The sequence below is a fragment of the Bidens hawaiensis genome, unplaced genomic scaffold, assembly GCF_021521415.1.
Source record: "Bidens hawaiensis isolate Kalapana, Puna unplaced genomic scaffold, B.hawaiensis_p1.1 tig00012897_1, whole genome shotgun sequence".
Lineage (NCBI taxonomy): Eukaryota > Viridiplantae > Streptophyta > Magnoliopsida > Asterales > Asteraceae > Bidens > Bidens hawaiensis.
Window position 1 is genome coordinate 273,570 of NW_027492076.1, and position 25,212 is coordinate 298,781.

General features: G+C 39.0%; 2 protein-coding genes and 1 pseudogene across 3 annotated transcripts in view; 2 read left to right on the forward strand and 1 right to left on the reverse strand.

Annotated features, from left to right (window-relative positions):
• LOC143542550 (putative methyltransferase PMT24) overlaps positions 1-25,212 on the forward strand; it is a 266,804-nt gene that overhangs the window by 85,645 nt on the left and 155,947 nt on the right. The gene's annotated exons all lie outside the window — the stretch shown is intronic.
• LOC143542513 (putative transcription elongation factor SPT5 homolog 1) lies at positions 910-17,009 on the forward strand (annotated as a pseudogene). Its single transcript, XR_013136912.1, has 14 exons — positions 910-1,011; positions 12,655-12,809; positions 12,896-12,994; positions 13,087-13,135; positions 13,436-13,588; positions 13,674-13,817; positions 13,911-13,995; positions 14,082-14,292; positions 14,399-14,493; positions 15,962-16,040; positions 16,103-16,157; positions 16,243-16,357; positions 16,439-16,687; positions 16,762-17,009. The product of XR_013136912.1 is annotated as a putative transcription elongation factor SPT5 homolog 1 (transcript).
• LOC143542527 (uncharacterized) lies at positions 19,832-20,615 on the reverse strand. The gene has a single exon (XM_077035094.1). It carries the CDS (start codon positions 20,609-20,611, stop codon positions 19,832-19,834), a length of 780 nt encoding a protein of 259 aa, XP_076891209.1. The 5' UTR covers positions 20,612-20,615.

Consider the following 25,212-nt stretch of genomic DNA (forward strand, 5'->3'; position numbering starts at 1 on the left):
ACCTGGTGTGTTTGGCCTTGGAGCATGAATTGCAGACTTTATTCTTAAAGGAGGTATTTGTGAGAAAATCAACTTGGGAAAGTTTGTCTTTCGAAGCATGACCCAACCTTTTGTGCCATGTGTTACTCGTAGTCATCATGACTCTTCTTTCTCCTCCTATTATCCCTATTCGGTACAAACCTCCTTTGCATCTACCCGCACCGATCAAGTTCCTCGAGTTCAACCCCTGCATAACACAAAAGTCAGGAAAGAAGGTCACTGCACATTTGAGATCATTGGCCAATCGGTTAACGGATAAAAGATTGCAATAAAATTTTGGGCATGAAGAACTCCTTTTATCTTGATTCCTCCCGGTAAGGAGTAATCACCTCTTCCCTCGACAGGAATAGCCTCACCATTTGGAATGATAACATGAAGACTGTTTTTTCATATTTTCAAGGAGGTCGGTTCTATAGGTTATGTGTTCGGTTGCACCCGAATCCACAACCCATTCATCTTCTTTGTTCTTCTTGGCGGCCATGACAGCCAAAAGCTTAGTCCCAGATAAAAACTTGCTCTGATGCCATCTAAAAACAATAGTATAATTGTAGGATATTCAAATATAATTTTTCATTCCTGCTAATCGTATAGAACAAGTTCTTAAAAATAAAAGCATAACCCAATACAAGGAAAGACTAAAAATATGGAATAGTCTAAGGCTTAAAATATGGAGAGAATAATGCCCAATTTTGACCAAGAATATGTTAACAAAAGATAATAAAATCCTTCTCACCTTTCCTTTTTAGCCATACTTTAGGTCGAATTATCAAGTCAATTCATAAGATATGAAGGGAATTATAAATTCAGGAAATTCAAACCATCCTTCAACCAAACCGAAATCCTTTTCACCAAATGACACTCACCAAACAAATGGAGAGTCATTTCCGACCTATGAACAAGAGATATAACAGATGTTCGGGGTGTGACGCCACCTTGAATCTTACCATGCATGATTGGATCGATGTTGAAATGGTAAGATTGTTGTTTGAAGTAGTAGTAAAATGTATAAGATTTATGTATAATTTATTTTGCAAATCTTTATCCATATATGCATCAATATAAAATATTGGTCCATTATGACGGATCCTAACATGTAGGTCAAATTTGTTTCACAAGTTTCTACATACAATTTGCTTCTGGGGAAAATAGTTAGATCAAATAAAATAGTCTCCGTGACTATTTAATTTGCCAACAAGGCAACAACGTGGCTCAACAGAAGGATACGTTATGAGATTTTGATGTATATGTTTGAGGAGAACATGACATGCGCCATTTCAAAAGTTGGATAACTAGAAAGGCTTGGGGTTATGGTGTAGTTTGTTGCTCGTTTAGCTACCACTTTATTGTAATCATTTAACTTTAGCTAAAGATTTATAGGTTGTGAGTTAATCTAAAGACTTTTAGGCGATTAAGTATCGGCTTCATTTTAGTGTTGACAAGTCAAGTTTGGTGTGATCCAACAACCTTTAACAAATATGAACATAAATTATCATTTTCTTCATGATATTTATGTGGCTTCACTCTTCGTAAGAATGAAAGGCTTTACCCTGTTGAATGCTGATATGTGTGTGTTTGATAATTCTCCAAAAGATTTGTGTGAACAGAAATTATAAGTGAGCAATGTTAAACCGGGTGCTCAAGAATAGGAAACATGCACGAGTTTGATCAAGTAGATCGACTCTTTGTTAATCGTCTTAAACGAAAACAAGGAGATTGTAACTCTCTAAATAGACCAACTATTTAACCTACGAGGAACTAGAAAATTTTGAAACAAACTCAAACAAATAAAAAGATAAACGTAAGTAAACAAAATAAATTGAAACTAAACTTGACCACCAAGTTAAACGAATTTATACTTTTAGTTCTTTCTTTTTATGATCTCCTCCAAACCGTCCATTCGAGATCAACCGCACCTCCTTATTGTACCAACATTAACTGGTATTGATAAATTCACAAGCAATTAATATCTTATAAATTACACAAATATAAGTTTTGTGTTGTTTTCGTACTGTATGTGTTGTATGAGATTCCTTTTCTTTATTTCCACCAAAAAACTTTGTTATTTGTTATCTTCAATAAATGAGAATTGTGAAATAGTTTCATGTGTATTGATTTGATTGAAGAATCACCTCCTTTAATGTGATTTCTACTCATTCATCTTGATAATTTAGGACCACCAAAAAGTCACGAATGTTTCATGCACATGTATGAATTTCGATGAAAATATATGAAACATGACATGTGAAAACAAGCTTTGAAACTTTATGTATTACAACATTGCATCATACTACATGACCATATAGTGCATCAAACTCTATTAGTCTATTACAGTATGTTGACAAGTCGGCCCATGACTTGGTGCATGGGGCGGCTAGAAGATTACGATTAAATAATATTAATCATATTATGGATGATCATCTAGTTTCTGTTTTGATAGATAACACTGTGTTCCCGAGTCTAATTTAATAAGAGGAGGGAAAGGAAAAGAAAGTATGAGAGAAAAGAAATGAGATGAAAGGTTTTATTTTGTGTTCCCGAGTTTAATGGGATGGAAAGGAAAACCAAGGAATTTAAATATTTTATGTGTTCCTGAGTTGATAGGAAAAGAAAAGAAAGTTATAATTTTACTATTATACCCTTTAAATAAAACTAAAATAGAAACAACATGGGATAACATTCGTTGGCTCTTCTCGTTAACAAAATTTGGTCAATCAAATGACACTTTGATCAAATTACAGTATCTCACTTTTGAGCATAACTCAAGTTTGGCAACTTCATAATTTTTCCTTGAAGAAGCGTGGATCGACTTACTGGTATACGATCAACGTCCCTCGGGTACGAGTGTGCTATATCACCGATGGTTTTCCGAGATACGAGTTCTTCCACCTACAAAACGAACAGCACCGTGAGCTTACCCCTCAGAAAGGGACAGAGGGGTCCTCTTTGGGGTAACCCTCCGGTGTGAGAATCAGATATTGTAGGATGGGATAATCAGGATGTGAAAATGAGTAAAGGATTTAGAGTATATTTTCCTGCCCCCTCCAACTGTGGAGGTGGTGTGGTATTTATAGTATTAGGGTTTCCAATGACTGGGCTCAGACCCAATTAGGGCCTTTTTGGCCTCCTCCTATTGCTTCGCGCCACGTATACTTAGGATACCTGGTGCTTTTTCATTGATTATTCTCTGACCAAGGTATTTCACCTGACCCATATGCCATCACGTGGTAGCACATGGGCTTTGCTGAGTTGTCCACCCTTCATTGGCAGCTGTCAACATCAACACATTCGTTATTCCTTAAAAGATACCTTCTGGAAGGTTGCCTGATGAGTACAATCATGGTTGTCCTTATCCTGATTTGGATTAGACTATTGTCTCATTTGTTGTGTGTCGCTTACGCGCGGCCTTTATGCGCCTATCCCGGGGATGCGCAAGGTCTTCTCTTTATTCTCACAGATGTTTCATGCGCTTGCGCATATGTGATATGCGCCACGCGCAGATGTTTCATGCGCTTGCGCATAGGTTTTGGCTTTGTGTCTTCATGACATCCTGATTTCAAGCCTCTTGTGTATATCTTGTGGGTTGACCCGCCCCGCTCGATGTTAAGGCGGGTGAATACCTCTTCAAGCCCCCCCAGTCTAATGTGTGTCTTGTCTCGCGCGAGCGAGGTAAGATATATATTAGACTTAATAGTTTGCTTTTTCAATAGGGCTTGTTTTTTCTTTTTCTTTTCTTGTACGCGCGTTGCACGAAATTCCATCCCTTTGGTTAAAACGAATCGTCAATGCACGTGGTTGGTTGGTGTTGACATGCATCAGAGATGGAGACGTTATGTGTCAGACCTTTCGTGTGCTCGAGGTGCTACAGTGGCTTTTCACGTCTCCTCATACAGTGTCAGGAACACGTGTCGCGCTTATGTTGACCTACGCCTGCGAGTGGGGGCGCGTGAGCGTAGATCTGATTATTACTTGTTTCTCTCTCTCTCTCATGGGCCTATAAAACCAAACCTTTTGAACGGTTTTTTCTTCATCTCCACTGTCATTTTCAGAGCTTTTGCCTATCATTTACATTCCGATTAAAAGCTTTCGTCTTTGTCCCTGAATTCCGTGCTTAAAGTAACCATATTGTTCGATTCGCAATTGTATGTCTGATAACCCAGACACCACAATTTCCCCTAGTAAAGGCCGTGTGAAATCAGTGGTTATGTCTACTTTGAAGAAAACCGGCAAGGGTACTCGGGTTGCCGAGGCTTCGTCGGAGGAGGGGGGAAAGAATAAAACGGCGAAAAGATGGGACGAGATCCCCTGCAAGTTGAAACAGCCTGAGCTTGATAGTCTCATTGCTTCTCAGGGTTTTCTCCCTGAGTATGGTTGTCTGCTCCCGGCAGCCGGGCAGACGGCTGCGGATCCTCCTGCCGGCTATATCTCTCTATATTCTCATTTTCTTACTCACTGTAACCTTCGTCTTCCGATGACAAGGTTTATAGGTGCGCTCCTTCATTTTTATGGGATTCACATATCCCAAGTTCACCCTTTTGGGTTGGTGCGCATGACTCATTTTGAGTTTATGTGCAAAGCTCAGCGTGAAGAGCCTACTCCTCGCCGCTTTCAATATTTCTATAAACCAAAGGTTCAAGATTCTTGGTTTTCGTTTACTCCGCGCAGTCAGAAGGTTAAATGTTCTACTGTCACTTTTAAGAGCCTTCATGACTGGACTGAGAAGTTTTTCTACGTCAAAGCTGGTGTTATTCCAATCCACATGACTATGCGTGCGATCACTTCTGCGCCCGCGGATGACAATGTCCTTAAGAACCCAACGGGCACATGGGTTAAAAAATTAACTGCTGAACCATCTCCCGCCAAGAATATTTGCGAGGAAGCGTTGGTGGGGGTTGGTATGAGCAAGAGGTGGACTGACAGCGAGACTGAGCCTGTAATCCATGTTGATGGCTCAGGTGGGTTGTTTGTTCATTGCATTAATTTTGCGCGAGTATAATTCGTTTTGCTGATATCACTTGTCTTGTTTTATGCAGAAAGCAAGGAATACATCCACGCCGCCTATGACGAGCATACAGAAGGTGGCTCTGTCGCCCTGAACGCTGGGGAAGTTGCTTTCCCTGATCGCTTCGATGATATGTTCATCCCTGTCGACTTAGAATTTTGCTTTGACAGCGATGCGCCTGGTAAGCCCTTGTATTTGTGTTTAGGCCCTTAGAATACCAAATTTGGTTTTAACATTTCTGTTGCGTGTATTGTAGATGCGCTCGCTAATTATGAGTTGGAGCCTGTGGAAGAGGAAGGGGAGGAGGCAGAAGCTGAAGCGCAAAAACTCAAGCGCAAGGCTAAAGGCAAGACTGGCGCAGGGGCCAGTAAAAAACAGAAAAAAGATGATGCCTCTGTTGCCCAGAATCTTCCTCCTACTCAAGTGAAGGGACTTGAGAAAACCAAGGGTTTTACTTCCAAGTTTTCCTCGTCTTCTTTGCCTCAAGGTGTGGGCGGTCCTCCAGTCCACACGAGGTATGGTGCTGCCACCTCATCTCTGCGCGCGGCGGACAAGGGAAGCGGTGCTGCGCCTGCTGTTTCGTCTTCTCCAACAGGTATACTTTGTTTATATTTTGTGGTTTTATGAGCGTGATTCCGATAGAGTTATTAATGAAGCTTTGTTCACTCAAATGTTTGTAGAGCCGGCAACGTTGGTGGCTCAACCTCAGGCGCAGCAAGGTGCCAAGGCTATGCCGAAGGTTGCTTTGAAGTCCTCTGTTTTGCCCTCAAAATGGGGGAAAATGGACTTCATGGCGATGCTTAATTCGCGGACGGCAGTGCGCCAAGGTATTTATTGCGCTTTGATTGTCTCATTTTTTCCTTTAGTTCAAGTCATAAATCATTTCTCCTTGTTGGTTTTTTCATAGGAATTATAGCTGGCACACAAGCTGCTGGTGGCAGTGCTAGCGCTGGCGCCGTTAGTTCTGCTCCTGCTCCAACAAGTACTGAATCTCCTCTTATTGGGATCACTAAGGAGCATGAGACTATATTTCGCGCTACTCTAACAGCGTCAAGACCTCCCTCACCTCCTCCTGCGCGCAACCCTTCTCGTGAGACTATTTTTGATTCTTCCAAGTCGCAGGAGAAGAGACCTGTTATAGAGGATGATGAGGAGGTTGATTTTGAAAATTCTGATGGTGGCCGCGTAAGCCCTACAACGCCACGCGATTTCGTGGCGCAGCCTTCTTCTCATGGGGCAGGCAGGAGCTCATCAGCTGGCGCTAACCTTTATGCCAGTTCTCCTCAGGTATAACTTTATTTTGCTCCGCTGCGCAGACTTCCAAATTAGTGTTTAGATAACTAAAACGTTTCTTTGCGATGCTTTGTGCTTGTAGGGAGCCGATCACATATACCGCCCGAGCTGGAGTATCACTGAAGAGAGCTCATTCCAATCCTTGGGCGTATGTGAAGAATTTTGGGCTCACTCTGTTCCTCCAGCTGAAAGGAGGTTTCAAGAGGACCGCGCTCGCGTGGATTTGCTTAATGACCACCTTTTTGCTGGGTCTGCGGTTTTTGCTGCCTCCCAAGAGCTTCGCCATGATTATATAAAGGTACGTGATGCCCTTGCGGAGGCCAAGCAAGAGGCTAAGATTTCTGCTTGGAATCTTTCTGATGCCCGAGAGAAAGCTGAGAAACTCCAAGCAGAACTTAGCGAGAACCGGGCTAGTTCCAACGCTGCTTTTGTGAAGCGCGGGCTTGAGCTGCAAGCTGCGCGGGAGAAACTGCAAGTGGCAGAGGCAGATGCGGCAAAGCACGCGCGTCAAGCGCGTGACCTGGAGTTGGCAGTGGAGGCGCGTGACCAAACTATTGCGCAGGTTAATATTGAAAAATCTTTGTTGGAAAGTGAGGTTGCGCGCCTGAAAAAAGAGCTTGTTGCTGCGCAAGCAGAGAAGAAAGAGGCCTTGGCGGCGGCGGCGTCCGAAAAGGAAGAGCTGAAGCAAGCCAAAGAAACTGTTGAGTTGTTAAACTCTCAGATTCCTGCTTTTGAGACGTCTGTCTCTTCTCTTGCGCAGGATCGTCATTGGCTGATTTCACAGGGTGTGACTCGTTGCGCTTATGCCATGAAATATTCAGACGAGTTCCAGACCCTTGTGATGGACTGTAATGCGGCGTCGCGCTTGGTGGGTCGGGCTGAGGGGTTTAAGGATGGTTATGAATATGGCATGCTAAAGAAGAATCCATCCGACTACCCTTATCAGCTCAACGCTGTCTGCGCTGACATGGCTGAGGTGGGGGAGAAGTACTTGAATACTCCAATTCCCATCCTTGAGCAGGTATTTTAACCTTAATGAGTTTACTTGACTTGTTTTCATAATCTTTTGTACTTATACTGTTCCTTGTGACTTGCAGATAGCCACGCTTGCTGACCAGCCCGATCTTGGCGCTTTAAAGAAATTACTTGATGAATGTGAAGGGACTCGTGGCAATGATGATGGCGCGGGCAACGCTACCTCTGCCAGCGGCTCTGGCGTGGCCAAAGGACCTATTCCTGACGCTATCATGACAGAAGACGACTATATTCAAGACGAACAGCTTGATTATGGTAAATTTGGAGATGACGAGGAGCGAGCTGCGCCAGATGCTGAGAGAGGAAATAATGATGAGGAAGATGAAGAGGCTGACATTAACATAGAGACTTGAAAAACCCTTCTTGTTTTTTTTTTTTAGTTGTGTTTGTAGTTTCTACCTCATCATTTGTAAATTTGTGAACTTCTATATTTTGGAATGAAATTTTGTTTTTCCCTTATTCGCATCTTGCGTATTCCCAATTCATCTCTTTATATTGCATGCGTGTGCTTGTTGAATATAAGGTATGCTTACACATTGAAACTTGAACAAGGTTGTAAGGAAATTATTTTTACTTAATCCTTAACAGTTGTCATATTTCAAGTTACTTTGCGATATTCTGAATATGCTGACACGTGCCTTGGCATTTCATTATTCCTCTTTTGCGCGACGTTATCGTGCATTTATTATAGGGAATTATGAATGAGTTTTTTAGCCTTTACGTGCCAGTATGTGTTACTCTGTCTATATCCATTATAATCTCATGCGCGGCCTCGACCTGAGATCTTAACAACTATGCTTTGGCATGTGCTTTGCCTTAGTTGTGCTTAGGTATTTTTATGGTCCGGCTGCGCAATACGTAGGATGGATGCTATGAGTAATTTGAGCTAAGGCTCATATTATTGGGCTAAGGCCCTGACGTTTCAGAGTTAAAACTCGTTAACGCGTCTGAGCTTGAAGCTCGCGCATGTATGTTTTACTGCGTTTTATTTTTAGTTTGATGTCAATACAATGTTGTCATATTGCTCAAAATTAATAAAGGGAAGTGTGAAACATGTATGCAAAAGGTAATAGAACGCATATTAAAATAGAGCGTATCATTATTCATAATGGCTTACAAAGCCTTGATTACAAACTTGACAACTTTTACATGAAACATTTTCTAAGTCGTGCTGCGTTCCATGTGCGCGGGATCTTCTTTCCATTTTTTCCTTTAAAGCGTATGCGCCTTTTCCCAATTCTTCCGAGACTTGATAAGGTCCCTCCCAGTTGAGAGACATCTTTCCCGGGGGTATTGCGCGAATAGCTTCATTGTTCCGAAGGACAAAATCATTCTTCTTGAAGTGGCATTCTTTCACGCGCTGATTGTAGTATTTTTCTAGCTTTTTCTTGTATTTGGCTTCACTGATGATAGCCGCCTCTCTGCGTCCCTCAAGTAAATTAAGATCCAACCTCCTTTCTTGCTCGTTATCCGTCTTACTCATCATGAGCACTCTATAGGATGGGCATCCAATCTCTGCTGGAATCATAGCCTCCGTTCCATAGGTTAGGCTGAACGGGGACTCGCCATTGCTGGTTTTGCTTAATGTCCTGTGCGCCCACAGGACATTAGGTAACTCCTCGACCCATGCATGGGACTCTCCCTCCAACCTTTTCTTCAGCCCATTCAGCAAGCTTTGGTTCGCGCGTTCCACTTGACCATTCCCTTGAGGGTGGTATACTGAAGTGAAGACCTGATTGATGTGCAATTCCTTGAACCAACTGGATATCTTCCTGTCAGTGAATTGTTTGCCATTGTCGTTCACGATTTCCATGGGCAGGCCAAAACGGCATACGATGTGGCTCCAAATAAATTCCTTCATTGCCTCGGCTGTAATTTTTGCCAGTGGCTTGGCTTCAACCCATTTTGTGAAACAGTCTACTGCAACTACCAAAAACTTTACTCGCCCTGGCGCTTGTGGTAAGGGACCCACAATATAGATTGCCCACTTGTGGAAAGGCCATGTAGAGGTCACCGGAATCAAGTTGTTCTTTGGCCGCATGGTATTTGGCGCATAGCTCTGACACGCTTTGCATTTTTGGATCTCTTTTAACGCGTCCAAGTACATGCATGGCCAATAGCAACCTGCGTTCATTGTCTTGGCGATCACCATGCGCGGGCCAGCATGTATTCCACAGATTCCTTCGTGTATCTCTCTGATCACATAGCTTGCTTCCTCAGCGTCTAGGCATTTCATGAGTGGTCCAAGATAAGAGCGTCGATATAACGTACCATCGAGCATTTCATAGTTCTGCGACTTGTGTCTTATCTTCCTCGCCTGTGCGCGATCGTCTGGTAACTTTCCCTCCTTCAAGAATTCCATTATTGGAGTTATCCATGATGAAGGTGTTGTATGAATTACAAGAACAGACTTCGCTCCCACTGACGGGTTGCTCATTACTTCCACCCTGACATCTTTGCCAAAATGATCGAAGCTGGTTGATGCCATCTTGCTTAGCGCGTCGGCAGACTTATTTTCACTGCGCGGAATGTGTATGATTCTGAAAAAGTCAAATTGTTCGGTGAGTTTCTTCGCCTGCTTTAGATATAGAGGCATGGTGTTCTCCTTGGCATCATAAAGGCCATTGACTTGTGCTGCTACCAGGTATGAATCTACATGAGCCTCTAGCTTTTTAACTCCGAACTTGTGCGCGATGCGCAAACCAGCCAGCAGGGCTTCATACTCAGCTTCATTGTTGGTGCTCTTGAAATCCAACCTGATTGCGTAAGTATACTCATGATTTTCTGGATCCACCAGCTTGAGGCCTGCGCCGGACCCTTCGTTGTTTGAAGCTCCATCAGTGAATAATCTCCAAACGTTTTCTTCATTATTGGCTTGCGGAGGGTCTACTTCGCGCTGAGCCTCTTTGACTTTTCCTTCAGGGATTTCTGCGATGAAATCAGCTAAGACTTGTCCCTTGATTGCTGGACGAGGCTTATAGGTGATCGTGTGCTCCCCTAATTCCAGCGCCCATTTTGTCAGCCTTCCTGAGAGCGCGGGACGTCGCAAGACTTGCTGGATGTTGTAATCAGTCAGGACTTCAATAGGATGACCATTGAAATATCTGTGAAGCTTGCGCGACGCATGCGTTAGTGATAAAACTAACTTTTCTATGATGGTGTAGCGCGTCTAAGGATCTGTCAGCACCCGACTTACATAATAAATTGGTGTTTGGATTCCCTTGCGATCCACCAATAATACTGCGCCAATGGCGCGCTCTCCTGCTGACAGGTACAACGTTAAAGTTTCACCAGGTAGTGGAGCTGTGAGCGCAGGCAGATTTATCAGACATTCTTTTATTTCACTGAAAGCTTGCTCGGCCTCAGGCGTCCACTTTAATTGGCTTTTCTTTAAGCAATTTCTCAATGTGTTAATGAATGGGGTAGATTTGCTTGCATGGTTTGCTAGGAACCTGTTAATTGATACCAATCTACCATTCAACTTTTGAACTTCTTTCATGGTGGATGGTGAGGGCATGCCGAGGATAGCCTCCACCTTCTCTGGGTTCACCTTGAAACCATCCTTGGTGACCATTACGCCGAGAAATTTCCCTTCTTCAACACCGAATGTGCATTTGCTCGGGTTGAGCTTCATGTTTACTTCCTTTAGGCGCCGAAGGGTTTCTTCGATGTCTTTGAGCATTTGTTTTTCCTCCCTGCTTTTAATCACCAAATCATCCACGTAGACTTCTAAGTTTTTTCCAATCTCTTGCTCTGTCTTGGGCAATTTGTTTTTCATTTCGCGCGAAGACTCGCGATGCTTCCATAAGCTTAGCCCAAGTGGTTGGCATGCCTTCTCTGCTCACGAGAGCTCTGCGGAGTTGATCACTGCGCGCACCTTGTATAAAGGCCACGCGCAAGAGTTGTTCAGTGATGCCTCCAATTGCAAGAGATTCCTGATTGAAACGAGTTATGTAGTCTTCAATGGTTTCATCATTCCTACGTACGCAGTGCATGATGTCATCGGGGTCGCGCGTGTGTCTGCGCTGCTGTACAAAGTGAGCCTGGAACTTTTCCAATAGCTCTTCGAACCCATCGACTTGTCCTGTCGGCAAGCTTTCGAACCAGACACGTGCTGCGCCCGTGAGGCAGCGAGCAAACATGTGACACCATGTTGGCATCGTCCAGCTTTCTAAGTTTTCAGTGTTATACAAACCTTGTAAGAAATCATCTGGATCTGTTGTACCATCGTACTTGCCAAAACCACTTGGCATCTTGGTTTTGTGTTGAATGGGAGCCTTCGCAATGCGCTCAGCGAATTTTGAATATTTTACCAAGATGGCTGGCCTATATGGTGTGGTTACGTCCACTTGCTCTTTCGCTTGTAAACATGAATGAAGCATGCTCGTGTTTGTTTGTTTGTTTAACTTTAACTCAACAAACAATCAAAAACAAACAATTAGTTAAGGAAAGGAACATGATAGCGCCTGTTTATTTGTTCATTAGTAGTATAAATAAATGGTTCTCGAACGTAAACGAACAAACATAAATAAACATAGATTAACGAACATAACTGAGCTACAACTAGTTAAAAATAGTTTTAAGAAAATTGTGTTCAAACTAAGACGTTATTAAACTATACTAAAGTTGTAATGGGCCAAAAAAATCAAGTGAATATATTAACGAAACAAACATACATACATGAACGTAAACGAATGAACATAAAGAAATTAAAATGAATAGACATAATCGAACGTTCACGGCCATAAATAATGAATACACGTAATCGAGCGTTCACATGATGAATAGACGTAATCGAATGTTCACGGCTGTAAATGAACAAATAGGACATGTGTTCTTATTCGTTTATTTAACTAATTGAACAAGAAGTTCTGTTTAAGTTCATTTGTTTATTAAATAAATGAGCATTAACGAACTTAATTGAATGAATGCTCACGACCATAAATGTACAAACTCAACATGTGATCTTGTTTGTTCGTTTAACTAAATGAATTAACTGTTTTGTTCAGGCTGGTTTTTTTTATTAAATAAGCAAACTTCCTGCCGAACGGTTCACGAACTGTTCACAGGCCTATGCTTTGTCCACTTTTGAAATAATGAATGTTTTGGATTAATTATTGTTAAAATATAAGCTATTATTTTCTTAAATAAGACTATTTAGTCATTCAGCAACACTATAGGTGCCTGTTTACCCTTTTTATTAATATATTTTAACTAGCCAGTTTATTTTCACCGATTTATTGCTACTTCATTGCTGCAATTTATTCATAGGTTATTGTGATTTGCAGACAACTCTCGCAGTAAGTGAAAAAGAGCTGTTCAAATATTTTGAGCCGGGAAATCATGTGAAAGTTGTTACGGGTGCACAAGAAGGCGTGACTGGAATGGTTGTAACGGTTGATGGGCATCTAGTTAACATGGTGTCAGATACCACCAAAGATGTTGTAAGTGTTAATTTGCTATCAGGATATCATTCTTAGTTCTGATGTATCTTATATTGATTATTACTCTTTAATGTTTCGTTATACATATACGTGTTTTCTCTGACAATGTTGTTGAGAGTTCCGAAGTGACATCTGGCATCACCAAAATCGGAGATTTTGAGCTCCATGATCTTGTTCAACTTGAGTATGTAACAAAAACGCCAACTATATGCATATTTTCTTTTCTTTTTTTAACATATTTTTTTAGTATCTTATATGTCTTTGGTTTTTGGACAGTCATTCCAACTTTGGTGTAATCATACGTGTAGACAGTGAAGCTTTTCAGGTTGGTTTTGTTAGCCTCACGATTAGCCATCATATTATCTGAAAAGTTAGATTTTTTTATGGATAGAAATTTTTAAATCATGTTATCTGGAAAGTTAGAATTTTTATTGAAACAATAAAGATTATTATTTTTGTTATTATGCTTGTCACTAACTAGTCGTAAATAATGAAACTTTTAAATTAATAAACATTTTTGGGTTGGCCGATGACCCGTACAAATATTGTTTGATCAGAACCCATTACACAAGCTATAATAATTAATACAACTGTTTGATTATTTGATGTTGTATTTTTTCTGTAGGTTTTAAAAGGCGTTGCGGATAAAGCAGATGTTCAACTTGTTAGGTTAAGAGACATTAAATACAAAATTGATAGGAAAGTATCTGCTCAGGATCGTCATAAGAACATGATTTCAGTTAAAGATGTGGTTAAAGTTCTCGAGGGTCCATGCAAGGCAAGTCTCTTTCTTGATTTTTTTCTCTTTCTAAATAAAGTGTTTTGTCTTCTCTAATTATGATATTCTGTTTATTATCATATAGGGTCGACAAGGTCCTGTTGAACATATTAATAGAGGAATTTTGTTCATATATGATCGTCACCATATGGAGCATGCAGGGTTTATCTGTGCTAAATCTCAGTCATGTGTGTTGGTTGGTGGGTCCCGTGCAAATGGTGATAGAAATGTATGTATCACTTGTTTACTCGATATTAATTTGTGTTGAGTCAATTTATTGCATTGTTAGTATTATTTTTCTTATCTTCATGAACTTGTGTAGGGCAATTCATTTGCATCAAGAGTTGCTCAAATTAGACCTCCCACTCGTGTTCCTCATTCTCCGGGTAGAGGGTTCCCACCACTACGTATGTTTTATACTTTTATATTCATATTTCATTTTATTTTCTTAATGAAGTTCACTTAAAACCCTAATTAAGCTTTTTTATTGTAGCTGGTGGGAGACATAGAGGTGGAAGAGGAGGGAAAGATTCTTTAGTTGGAACCGTTATAAAAATCCGGGCGGGTCCCTTCAAAGGATACAAGGGGCGGGTTGTTGATGTAAATGGTACATCGGTTCGGGTTGAATTGGAGTCACAAATGAAGGTTGTTACAGTCGACCGCTCACACATCTTTGATAGCGTGAATGTCACAACCCCAAATCGGTAAGATTAAAGTTAACGTGACATCTTTTCTATTTTTCATGTTAATTCATTTTAAAAACGAAATAAATAGTTTTTTTTTTAACCTTTTTTTTATGTTGTTTACCAGTGACACGCATAGGTACAGGTCTGGAAGTGAGACACCTATGCATCCTTCACGGACCCCACTCCATCCTTACCAGACACCTATGAGAGATGCTGGAGGTTTGTGATATCAAGGCTTAGGTGCTGTTTGTTTTTTCAGAGGTAAAACATCTGCAGTCTGCGGACCATATCTGCAGGCATCTGCAGCAGAAGAGGTGGACCAAACATCTGCAGACTGTAAGAAGAAGACTGTTTGTTTTTTAACTAAATGAGCAATTTTTTGTTCATTTGTTAAATAAACGAATATCCTAACAAAAGTTTCATCAAATGTTCGGTTCATATACAGGCCTACTTAAGTTGATTCTGGGATTAAATTGCCTGGTCTGTTTTCTACTACTACTACTAGAAGCTTGTGTTCATGAACCAAATATGTGTCTGTAATAAACATATTTAAAATCAATGATATATAAAAAGTGAGAGATTGATTGATACCATCAGCAACAGCCATCTCGATATCTTCCATGGTTATAAGCCCCTTTTCCATAGCTTCCTTCTGGTCCTGTTCAGTAGATTATTCAGTTCAACAAGCTAATTTAAACATGGTAATAATGAATTAATAATACATAAATAGTGAATGAAAGAATAATACCCGGCGCCATTTCTTCATGAGCTTACGCTTACGCTTGCCGGAAATAGTGGTGTTTTGGGGCTTATGTTTCAGCTTTCCGGTAAGAGGGTCACCGTGCGCCGCTCGCTTACGGTCGGCGATGGCGGCTCTCCGCCGCTTCTGTACCACGTTGAAGACGGCCATCCCGATATCTGCTTCTCGGTGACTAGGGTTTCAATTGGGCGTCCATGGTTCCTTATTTGTATTGTCGATGGAATAAGTTACACAATTTCCCCCTCATGTATTACGAGTGAAGTGTCTGATGATGAAGGAACAAAGAAGAAGAAGTGGAGAAGAGGTGAGAAGTCACATGTACAAGACTTCTGGGAGAAGAGGGCGCGCAGACGTTTTTCAATGAAACGTCTTCGGAAAAACAAACGCACTGCAGAGCCCAACGTCTGCGCGCCCTCTTCTCAGTGCAGACAAAAGTGGTCAGGAAGAGCTTTTGAGGAAAAACAAACAACACCTTACTTCTTAATGATCACACACTCACACATATATACGTACGACAGTAGTCACAGTACGTACATACATACGTAAGTATGCATGTATATACATGATCAAGGTCATTAAAGAACTTCCAAATAATTTTAAAACTTTAGAACTCGTAACAACCAATCATTTTAGTTATTTTATATATTTAGTATTAGTTGAGGGTAGTTTTGTTATATTTATATGTAAGTATGTAAATTGGTTATTACACATATGCAAACTTGTGATTATGTATATGCAATTATAAAATTACATATGAAAATGACAAAAGCTACCCTCAAATAATATTAGATATAGAGAATAAATAAATGAAATAATTGGTTGTTAGGAGATCTTGAAGTCCTTAAAGGAGTTCTGAAGAGATCCAGCCCCTATATGTGTGTGTGTTTGTTTGATTATTGTGTTTAATGTATGCAAATTTGTTCTCAGCAACGCCTATTCATGATGGCATGAGGACACCTATGCGTGATCGAGCATGGAATCCATATGCACCAATGAGTCCTGCAAGGTAAGATTTTATTAGAACTAAACAGTTTGGTTAGTAATAATAATAAATGGTATTATTTTTAGGGATTCTTGGGAAGATGGAAACCCTGGTTCTTGGGGATCGAGTTCTCAGTATCAGGTAACAGTTACTACAGGCTGGCTAAATCAAGATCTTTACATTATTAATAAATATGATATAATAAATATGTTGTTGCATTATGCAGCCGGGAAGCCCTCGTTCTAAAGCATATGAAGCACCGACTCCTGGTTCAGCATGGGCCAACACTCCTGGTAGCAGTTACAGTGATGCTGGCACACCACGCGATACTACTACTTATGGTAACCAATGATATCTATACACACACATATATGTGTGTGTGTGTGTATGTGTATGGATGCTTATGTTAATAGTTAATACAGGTAATGCTCCAAGCCCTTACTTGCCATCAACACCTGGCGGACCGCTACCCATGACACCAAGTTCAGCTTATTTACCAGGCACACCTGGAGGTCAGCCGATGACTCCTGGAAGTGGTAGTCTGGATATGATGTCACCTGCAGTTGGTGGTGACAATGACGGACCGTGGTTCTTGCCCGATATACTGGTAAACATACGTCGGGCAGGTGAAGACGCTTCTCTCGGTGTCATCCGAGAAGTGCTTCTGGTATGCACTTTAGTTTTACACATATTGTTTTATTATTTTTCCTTTTTTTTTGTTTCAATAATTTGTGTTGGCTTTTAGGATGTGGCTGTCGGGTGGCTCTTGGTATGAGTGGGAATGGTGAGGTCATCACTGCCAGCCCTAGTGAGATAGAGGTGGTGGTGCCAAGGAAGTCGGATAAAATTAAGATAATGGGTGGGGCCCAACATGGGGTGACGGGGAAGCTGATTGGCGTGGATGGTAGTGACGGGACCGTGAAGGTGGATGATAATCTTGATGTGAAGATATTAGATATGGTTATTCTTGCCAAGTTAGCACAATTTTCTTGATTTTCTAGTGACTAAGTATTTACATTGGTAAGGTTTTGGTGAATTGAGTTTTGGGAATTGGAATGGTTGGTAGTTTTATTTTTATTAGGTATAGATAGATACAGTGTTTCTGGTGCGGTGTATTTAGAAACATTAACAAGACGTGTTTTTTAACTTGGGTGTTTATAGGCCTTACTTTTACGAAAACTTTGAATCAAACCGCTAATGCGTTCTTTTTTTAAAGAAAGTAACCAAACCAGCGTGTGAGAATATTATGTGACACTAGACATTATTGTGGGTTGAAATTAATAGCTTGGATGGTTTGAACTGATTTTGGTATTTAAATTTTCAGTATGATAAAGATGAGTAATTAACCAGAATAAAGTATAACTAGAGGTGTAGATAGTGGTTGACTGGTGGTAGTGAGGACTGAGGGTGTAGGCGTTGACAACATGATAGCGGCGGCCGAAGGGCAACAGTGGCGGTGTAACTAACATCAAATACTGTTTTTACACCGTATGTTATCAATGTAAATTCAGCCAAGTACTCACTACAAGGTATGGCGTCAATGAGAGTTTTTCCAACTCCGTCTAGTTACTAAGAATTAATTAAATGTGGTCCATATCAACCAAAATCAAATCTAATCGGTCAACTTGGGTCGATTTTGACTTTAAGAATCATATTTCTATAATATTAAAAAAAACATATCATTTTTTTTAGTTAATGATTAGCAAATTTAGAATAATTTAGTATTTAAAAAATGTATTTCTTTTAATTATACTGATATTCACTTATTTTGTTATAAATATTAGTTTACTTACGATATTTGACATATATATAATATTCAAAAATAAATTTTCTTTATATTTATCAATTCCAAGTACTCTCCGAGTATTCACCGAGTTCCGAGTACACCCAACTCCACTGTCGACCGTATAGGGTTCGGCTAGCGACTTTTGCAACAATGATTGTACTATTGTATATTATTATTGTTTTCTTAAGCCCATAAACATATTGTTTAGTATCAGTTATTAAATAAGTTTTTAGCTTGATTAAAATTTTTGACTGAAGTATTATATGAGCAAATGGCTGAACCAAAATACGTCTAAAATCCAAAACATATTTAGCAAGATAATTTGTATTAAAATTGGGTGTCAAAAGTTCTTAATGAGATGAATTAAAAGTAGGGCGATAGGGTGTTGATAACAGTCGGGGCAAGAGTGATGATGGTGGTGGTGGCAATTAGTAGGTGGTACTGACATAATGGTGATGGGTGGTACTCATACCTGTCTCATAGAGACCATTTCCTTTGGTTTATTAAACTCAAGAACACAGCGTAATAGCCTATGGATTTTAACTCCTTATAATTTTTTGGAAAAGTTGATTGTGACTTAAAGAACTTTTCATCTCACAACATAAACAACTTTTAACTTTTAAAAAGTTTGGTTAAAAAAAACAAATCCCAAACACCCCTTGTAATCTGTTTAAAAATTTCGTCAGTCGAGTAGTTTTGTTTTGGCTTGGGTGTTGGTGTAGGCATGGATGAGTTGAGTTTGAGTATGAGTATGACAGAAGAAGCGGATGAGACAATAAACGCGGTGTTATTCATTGGTGCTTGGAGTAGCTTGCAGGCTGGCATTTGCTCAAAGTTCCTTACACAGCTAGCCGCACTGCTCGTTATTGGCATTTGGGTATTACCAACGAATTATCGATGAAGCATCCCTCAGACAACTTTCCCAAGACAAACACCCGAAAAGCTATGTGATCTTATCTGTAATATATATCACCAACAAATCACTGACCGGGTGCATGCCCGTCCATTGGGAAATATATAGTTTCACCTACACGACCAAATTAATTTGGAATTATATAAGTGTCGATCAATGGTCGATATTCTTTATTCCTTGGCTTAATTACGTACGTTATATATCCGTAGTTAATTATCACTAGATTGTCTACAACCAACTGTATCTTTTACTTTCTAATTTTATTTTATTTGTTTTAGGTTATGTTTGTTTTTGTTTAAAATGTCTGCAAGAGGCTTACGTCTGGAGGCGTGCAGACATAAGCTTCTGCAGACTGTTTGTTTTTTTTAGAAAAAAAGATCTGAAAACTGCTTTTATATATGATCTTAAAAAATAAGCTATTGTTCAACTTCTATCAGATGAAATTGTTGGTATTTCCTGTATTAGAACCGAAACAATAAATGATAACCGGGCTTGTGTTTGACACAATTCCCTTAAACAAATTCGTGGTCTATTCCCAGGGTCTGCCGGACTTGATCATTTGTCTAAAACGAAACCAAGAGAGGATAAGAGACTTGTGTGTTTTGTCATGTCTTTGGCTGAAGCAGTAAAACACATCACAAATTTTCGAAAAAATAGTGAAGATTGCATCTTATAAACTACTTCTCATTTTGTTCCACATCCGATGTGGGACAAGGTTTTACAACTTTAACTTTTGAGACATTCATTCACACACACTTCTATTTAATTTTCCAACAGAAATAAGATTGCAGACAGTATTTGTCTTCAAAAACAAACAGCACCATAGTGGAATATGTCGATCGTTGATCCATACACCAATGGACTGTAGCTGTCAATAATATGACGTCGAATATACTCGTTTTTCTAGTGTTTCCATGAGCTAATGACAGTTGTTGAAGAACAATCGAATAGCCAATTTCGTTGTCGATCAATTAGCAAAGAAAGTGAACACGTACAAATTCATATGCATGAATCAGAATAAAAGAAATTGCACACCATGACAATACAACAGGATAAATATATATATATATATATATTTGTTATTTATTTCACCAATTTATTCTCAAGTAGAATCTTCTAGCCATGCAGGCGGTGATGGCCGTAACTGGACGATGGACCAACAATATTGTGGGTGTCCCCAGAATTCAAATGCAACCCTTGCTGGAAACTTTCGAGCTCGCTCTTCCTGATATCTTCTTCAATGTGAATATCATCTTCTACAGAGAGAATTACAGATTCTGTCCCGTTTGGCCCTTGTACTATTCTTTCTGATACCTTTCGGTGTTCATCAAAGTGCACGTTTTCGGCTTTTGTAACCATCTTCTTCCTTTTCTTGAGGAAGCACCACAATGCCACCATAACGAATGCAAGGAAGAAAACTCCACCGCATGAGACGAACACCACCACGATTACTGTGGAATGGTTTCCTGGAGGTGATGGAGGCGGTGGGAGGATATGTGGTGGTGGCGGTGAGATGGCATGTGGTGGTGGAGGGACGATATGTGGAGGTGGCGGGGGTGGGACCTTGTGTGGTGGTGGGGGGCTAAAACGCGGAGGTGATGGTGGTGGGACCTTATGTGGGGGAGGGGGACTGACATGTGGAGGTGGGACCGTATGTGGTGGTGGGGGACTGACATGTGGAGGTGGGACGGTATGTGGTGATGGGGGCACGACATGTGGAGGCGATGGTGGTGGGACCGTATGTGGTGGTGGGGGGACGAAATGAGAAGGTGATGGTGGTGGTGGGATGAAATGTGGAGGCGGTTGTGATGGTGTAGCGGGAGCGGGTGGTGGTGTAGTGGTGGGAAATGGTGGTGGAAAGTGAGGGAACAAGGATTGAGTAGGAAGTGAAGCCATTGTATTGTATGTAAGAAAGGGTTGAGTTGGCCTTATTTGTAGTACATGAGAATGTGGAAATTATTCCTTGCAAGTATCAATAGACTTGGTGCACATTTTAAGCTATGGCAGTCTCTTACCATTGATTGTATTGCAAAACACTTCTCTAAAATCTATTTTATAAACACCAGACCAACTCGTTGAAACTTAAACAGACTCGATTACTAGAGCTCTAGGTTATATTGAAGGTTGTTTGATCTTGTAGATATATACGCATTTAAGCATTTTAGTCAGCTTATACAATATACAGTGCAATAGCTAGTTAAAGTTATTATAACAGCTTTTAATGTATTATTGGTTTTAAAATGGCTCCTTCTTTAAACTTAGTGTAATGAATAACTAAGATGAATGTGATGAATATATATAGTCAAATGGACAAATTTTTTAAGATTTTTGAGTTCGTTTGAATACTAAACACTGGTAATTAAAGAAACACTAATTTTAAAATGAGAAATAGGAATATAAAAGATATATAAACAAGGGTTAAGTTATAATAGGAAGTGTAATTTTTTAAAAAGTATACGAATAAATACAGTCCATTAATTTTGGACATAGATGGTTAAGATTAATTTAGGATGAAATTCAAGTGTTAAATAAGAAAAGGGTATAAAAGAAATGTCACATTTGTTGACTTTCTATCATCACATGCAACTCAAATGTTTTCTCCCATCATTTTGAAACAATGAAACATATATTTGTTGTTTGTATGACATTTATTATTAAAAAAAAATCAACATAATAACGAGTGTTATGATATCTTTAATTTAAGTATCATATTCTTATATAAAAATTAAAAAAAAAACTATTTGGTTTTTTACAAATTGTGTTTTATTATAATTGCCTTTTACAAATTGTGTTTTACTAAATTTTGTTTTATCAAATTGTGTTTGTCACTGTGTTTTTTTCATTGTGTTTTTTTCATTGTGTTTTCAATGTTGAAAACCACAATCGATGAAGATGACGACTTTTTTCTGGTGATTAACCGGCAAACTTTTCAGTGACCTTTTCCGGCTACTTACCCGATGACTGCCTGGCACTTTTCTGGTGACTTAGTCGGCGGCCTTTCCGGCGAACTTCCGATGAGGTGGTGGCGACGGAATGGTGGTGGTTGTAGAAGGTGGGTGAAGATATTAGTGGGTTTTTGAGATGAAAATGGTGGACCAAAATGCTCTCCTTCCTAGTCTTTATAGAAAAATCAAACTTCTTATTTGAACCCAACCCATATAAACATAATACTAGAAATACTTTGATTTTCACATGGGTTGCATTCTTATCACTAATCCTCTGTTTGAATATTAAATTATACTTAGGTCACTTGTTATGGGCTTCTACAGGGAGACAAAAGTGATGTGGCGTGGTAATGAGGCTTGAACATTGCGTGGGGGTGTTAAGGTCCAGACAGTAAATAAGGAAATGGTAACGTGACAACGACGCTTTAACAAGGAAATTGTGGGGCTCAAATGTTTTAAGAAGGAAATTGTGGGACTTTAACGTGGTAACGGCACTTAAAACCACAACTGCCTGTGTAGTAGTGGCATGGCGCTCAAACTTGACTTTTAAAACCCCACCACAACAAGAAGCCTTAGTGTCAAAAATTCATTGTCTATGCCGCAAGATTTTGATTGGGTCATGTGCAACGTGGTGTTACCATGTCAATATTTATGTTATTTTTTTCAAGCTTATCAATTTAAGCATACGATACTAGAACGAATTCATGTAGGTTCATCGATGCAACATATGGGTTCTGTATTTTTGTTTGCTTGTAATACACCGCAACATGGGAGTGTTATTTTTCCTTTTTTGTTATCGTTGATACCAGTCAAATTCACCTGAGTTCACCACCGCAACACGCGAAATTTGTTTTAAATATGTTAATTTTTGTATAAGTGTGTTGACGAGTTTTTTTTCTTTTTGCTTTCAGTATCGTAACCCAATACCGACCGTCACATAAAGTGTAAGGATGTATTGTTTGAGGTAACAATGGTCGTAAGTATTCTATTTTTTAATCTATTTTGGTATTTGTAACAATGGTTGAAATGACAAAGTACAAACCATCACGAAGCGCTGGGAAACTACCCTCTAGTTATGATAGCTTAAACATATAGTAATTTTTAGTGTATGTATAATAATATCTATTATTTAGTTGTCTAATAAATGTATATATAATTCTAGTCATATATATCCTATCTCACCACTACAAATGATCGCGTTACCCCATCATCAGCGTTCAAACTGGTTTAATAAAAAGCTCAACATTATTCAATCTTTTAACTACTCGATCAGATTTTACAAAATCCAAAACATGGAAGCAGAAGTGTTTTGCAATACAACCAATGTTTTTTAAAAAAAAAATACTCTCATCGCTTAAGTTGAGCTCCTAGTTTGTTTGATACTTGCAAGTAACATATAATCTCTTCATTCTCATGCATTACAAATAATGGCACCTCTACCCTTTCTTTCATGCAATACAAGGGCCAAATGGTACTGAATCTGTGATTCTTTCGGTGGAAGACGATATTCACATTGAAGAAGATATCAGGAAGAGCGAGCTTGAAAATTTTCAGCAACGGTTGCATTTGAATCATGGGAACACGGACACCTAGCTTCAAGTTAATTGGTTAAATAAATGCCAAATGCTTATTGTTTCGTGTGCAATTTCGTTATTCTTAATTGATTGATGTGTATGAATTTGTATCGACCTTGACAACCAAATTGGCTAATCCAGTGTTGGGTTGACTAATTGTTGACTCGGAATTTGGGTTGAATGATTGAATTGATAAACACAAACATAACTATAAATAGATTATGGCAAAACTTGAATGAAAACGCACACAGGAGGATAGGAGGGACTCAATGTGTATACAAATTTTCATACACTAAGTTACGTCCCTTTAGATAGATTCACATTAACCCTAACAAGAATGCACTTAAAATCGTATAAATGAGCATAACGATGCAACTCATTTAAATGTGTTGAAGGCACGATCAAGTTGGTGACGAGTTAAATATTTCTTTAACCTTATTACATATTTTTTTACTTTATGAATGGGTTGGCAAGTAACAATAAATGGGGTGAAACATGTTGGCTTGGTGATCTTATTAAATATGTTTGAGGTTGCCTTAAGGATTGATTTCCACCCAATTTTGTAGTTGAATCTCTCTAATGTTGGACGATTATAGACAGAGAGAAAAAGAATGTGAGTATAAATAATGTAATTGCCAATGGAAAAGGTAAGTAGGTAACCATATGGGGATAATGGTATATCATTGTTCATTGTTAAAACTTCCCCAATATTCCTGAAGACCATATAAGTTTGACCGGTCTTTGTTTTATTTGAATACAAAGTTATTTGAATACATAAATAAATTCTTGTTTTTATATATTATTTATATTTATAACCGTGTAAAGAATCCACCGGGAAATGGTGTGGTTGTCTTGACTCAGCTTTTGATTCACAAAAAAACAAGAAAAGAGGTCACACGTTCCGTCAAAGTTGTGGTTTTCCCACACGCCACCACCTCCTTAAATCATTTGAACTACAAAACTCTCTTTCATTATAATAATTGTTTTTTTAGAAATAACCAACCTTAATTTATTTATTTCTTTTGTATCTAAATATTCACGTATTCTGTATTTATTATAATATAAAATAGATTAAATTTCTCGTCCTCTGTATATAATCTACATGTGGATTATTTTTTAAAATTAAAATATGCAGGAACATCCTATTTCAAAAAATTGCTTAGGTACTAACCTTTTTTTTTTAATAAATTTTTTAATGACTTACCTGAAAACACTTTTTTTAATGGGTGGTAATGCACACCCGTACGTGTGTGCACATAGATATAGAATAGCTAAAAGCAAGAAAATAGTCATAGGTGGAAACGCCCAATCCCGAGAGAGATACTCGTGATGCGTCTAATAGGGAAACAAGAACATATACTAATAGCATAATATTATGTATAGATAATATTTGTATGATTTGAGATAATCATATCTCAAAATAGAGATAATCTTTGTATTTGTATATGCATATTTAAGGGAGTAAGTTAATGAGAATCTGGGAGCATCTTTGACAATCATTCTATCATATACGAACATCAAAACACAAAACCACAATAGATGTTCCATTTAACACCAGGCGAGATAATCGTGATGCGTCATGTTTACACATTGAGATATCCAAACAAAGGACATGTGATTTATACCTTTGAAAGTTTCCCTACGTCTATGTCTTTGAAACTTTTCAATTAAAGATTTTTATTATTTCCAGTTTTCCATACGTATTATAAAGACGCTAGATAAACCCCGTGTTTAATCTTCTTAAGAGTATTATGAATATTCAACGTTGGTGGATTTGATTCAAACCCATGAATACAAATCATCTGTACTTAACTACTTGAGGCATTTGAATACGCTTCCGTGTGAGCATCATCACTTCATCAGGTCTTTAACTAAAGTGACGATTGAAGTTGCAAATATTTGACATAAGTTTTTTACCCAAAGATGTTACAAAAGATGTTAAGGTATGTCTATAACATAAAAAGAAAATACTTTATAA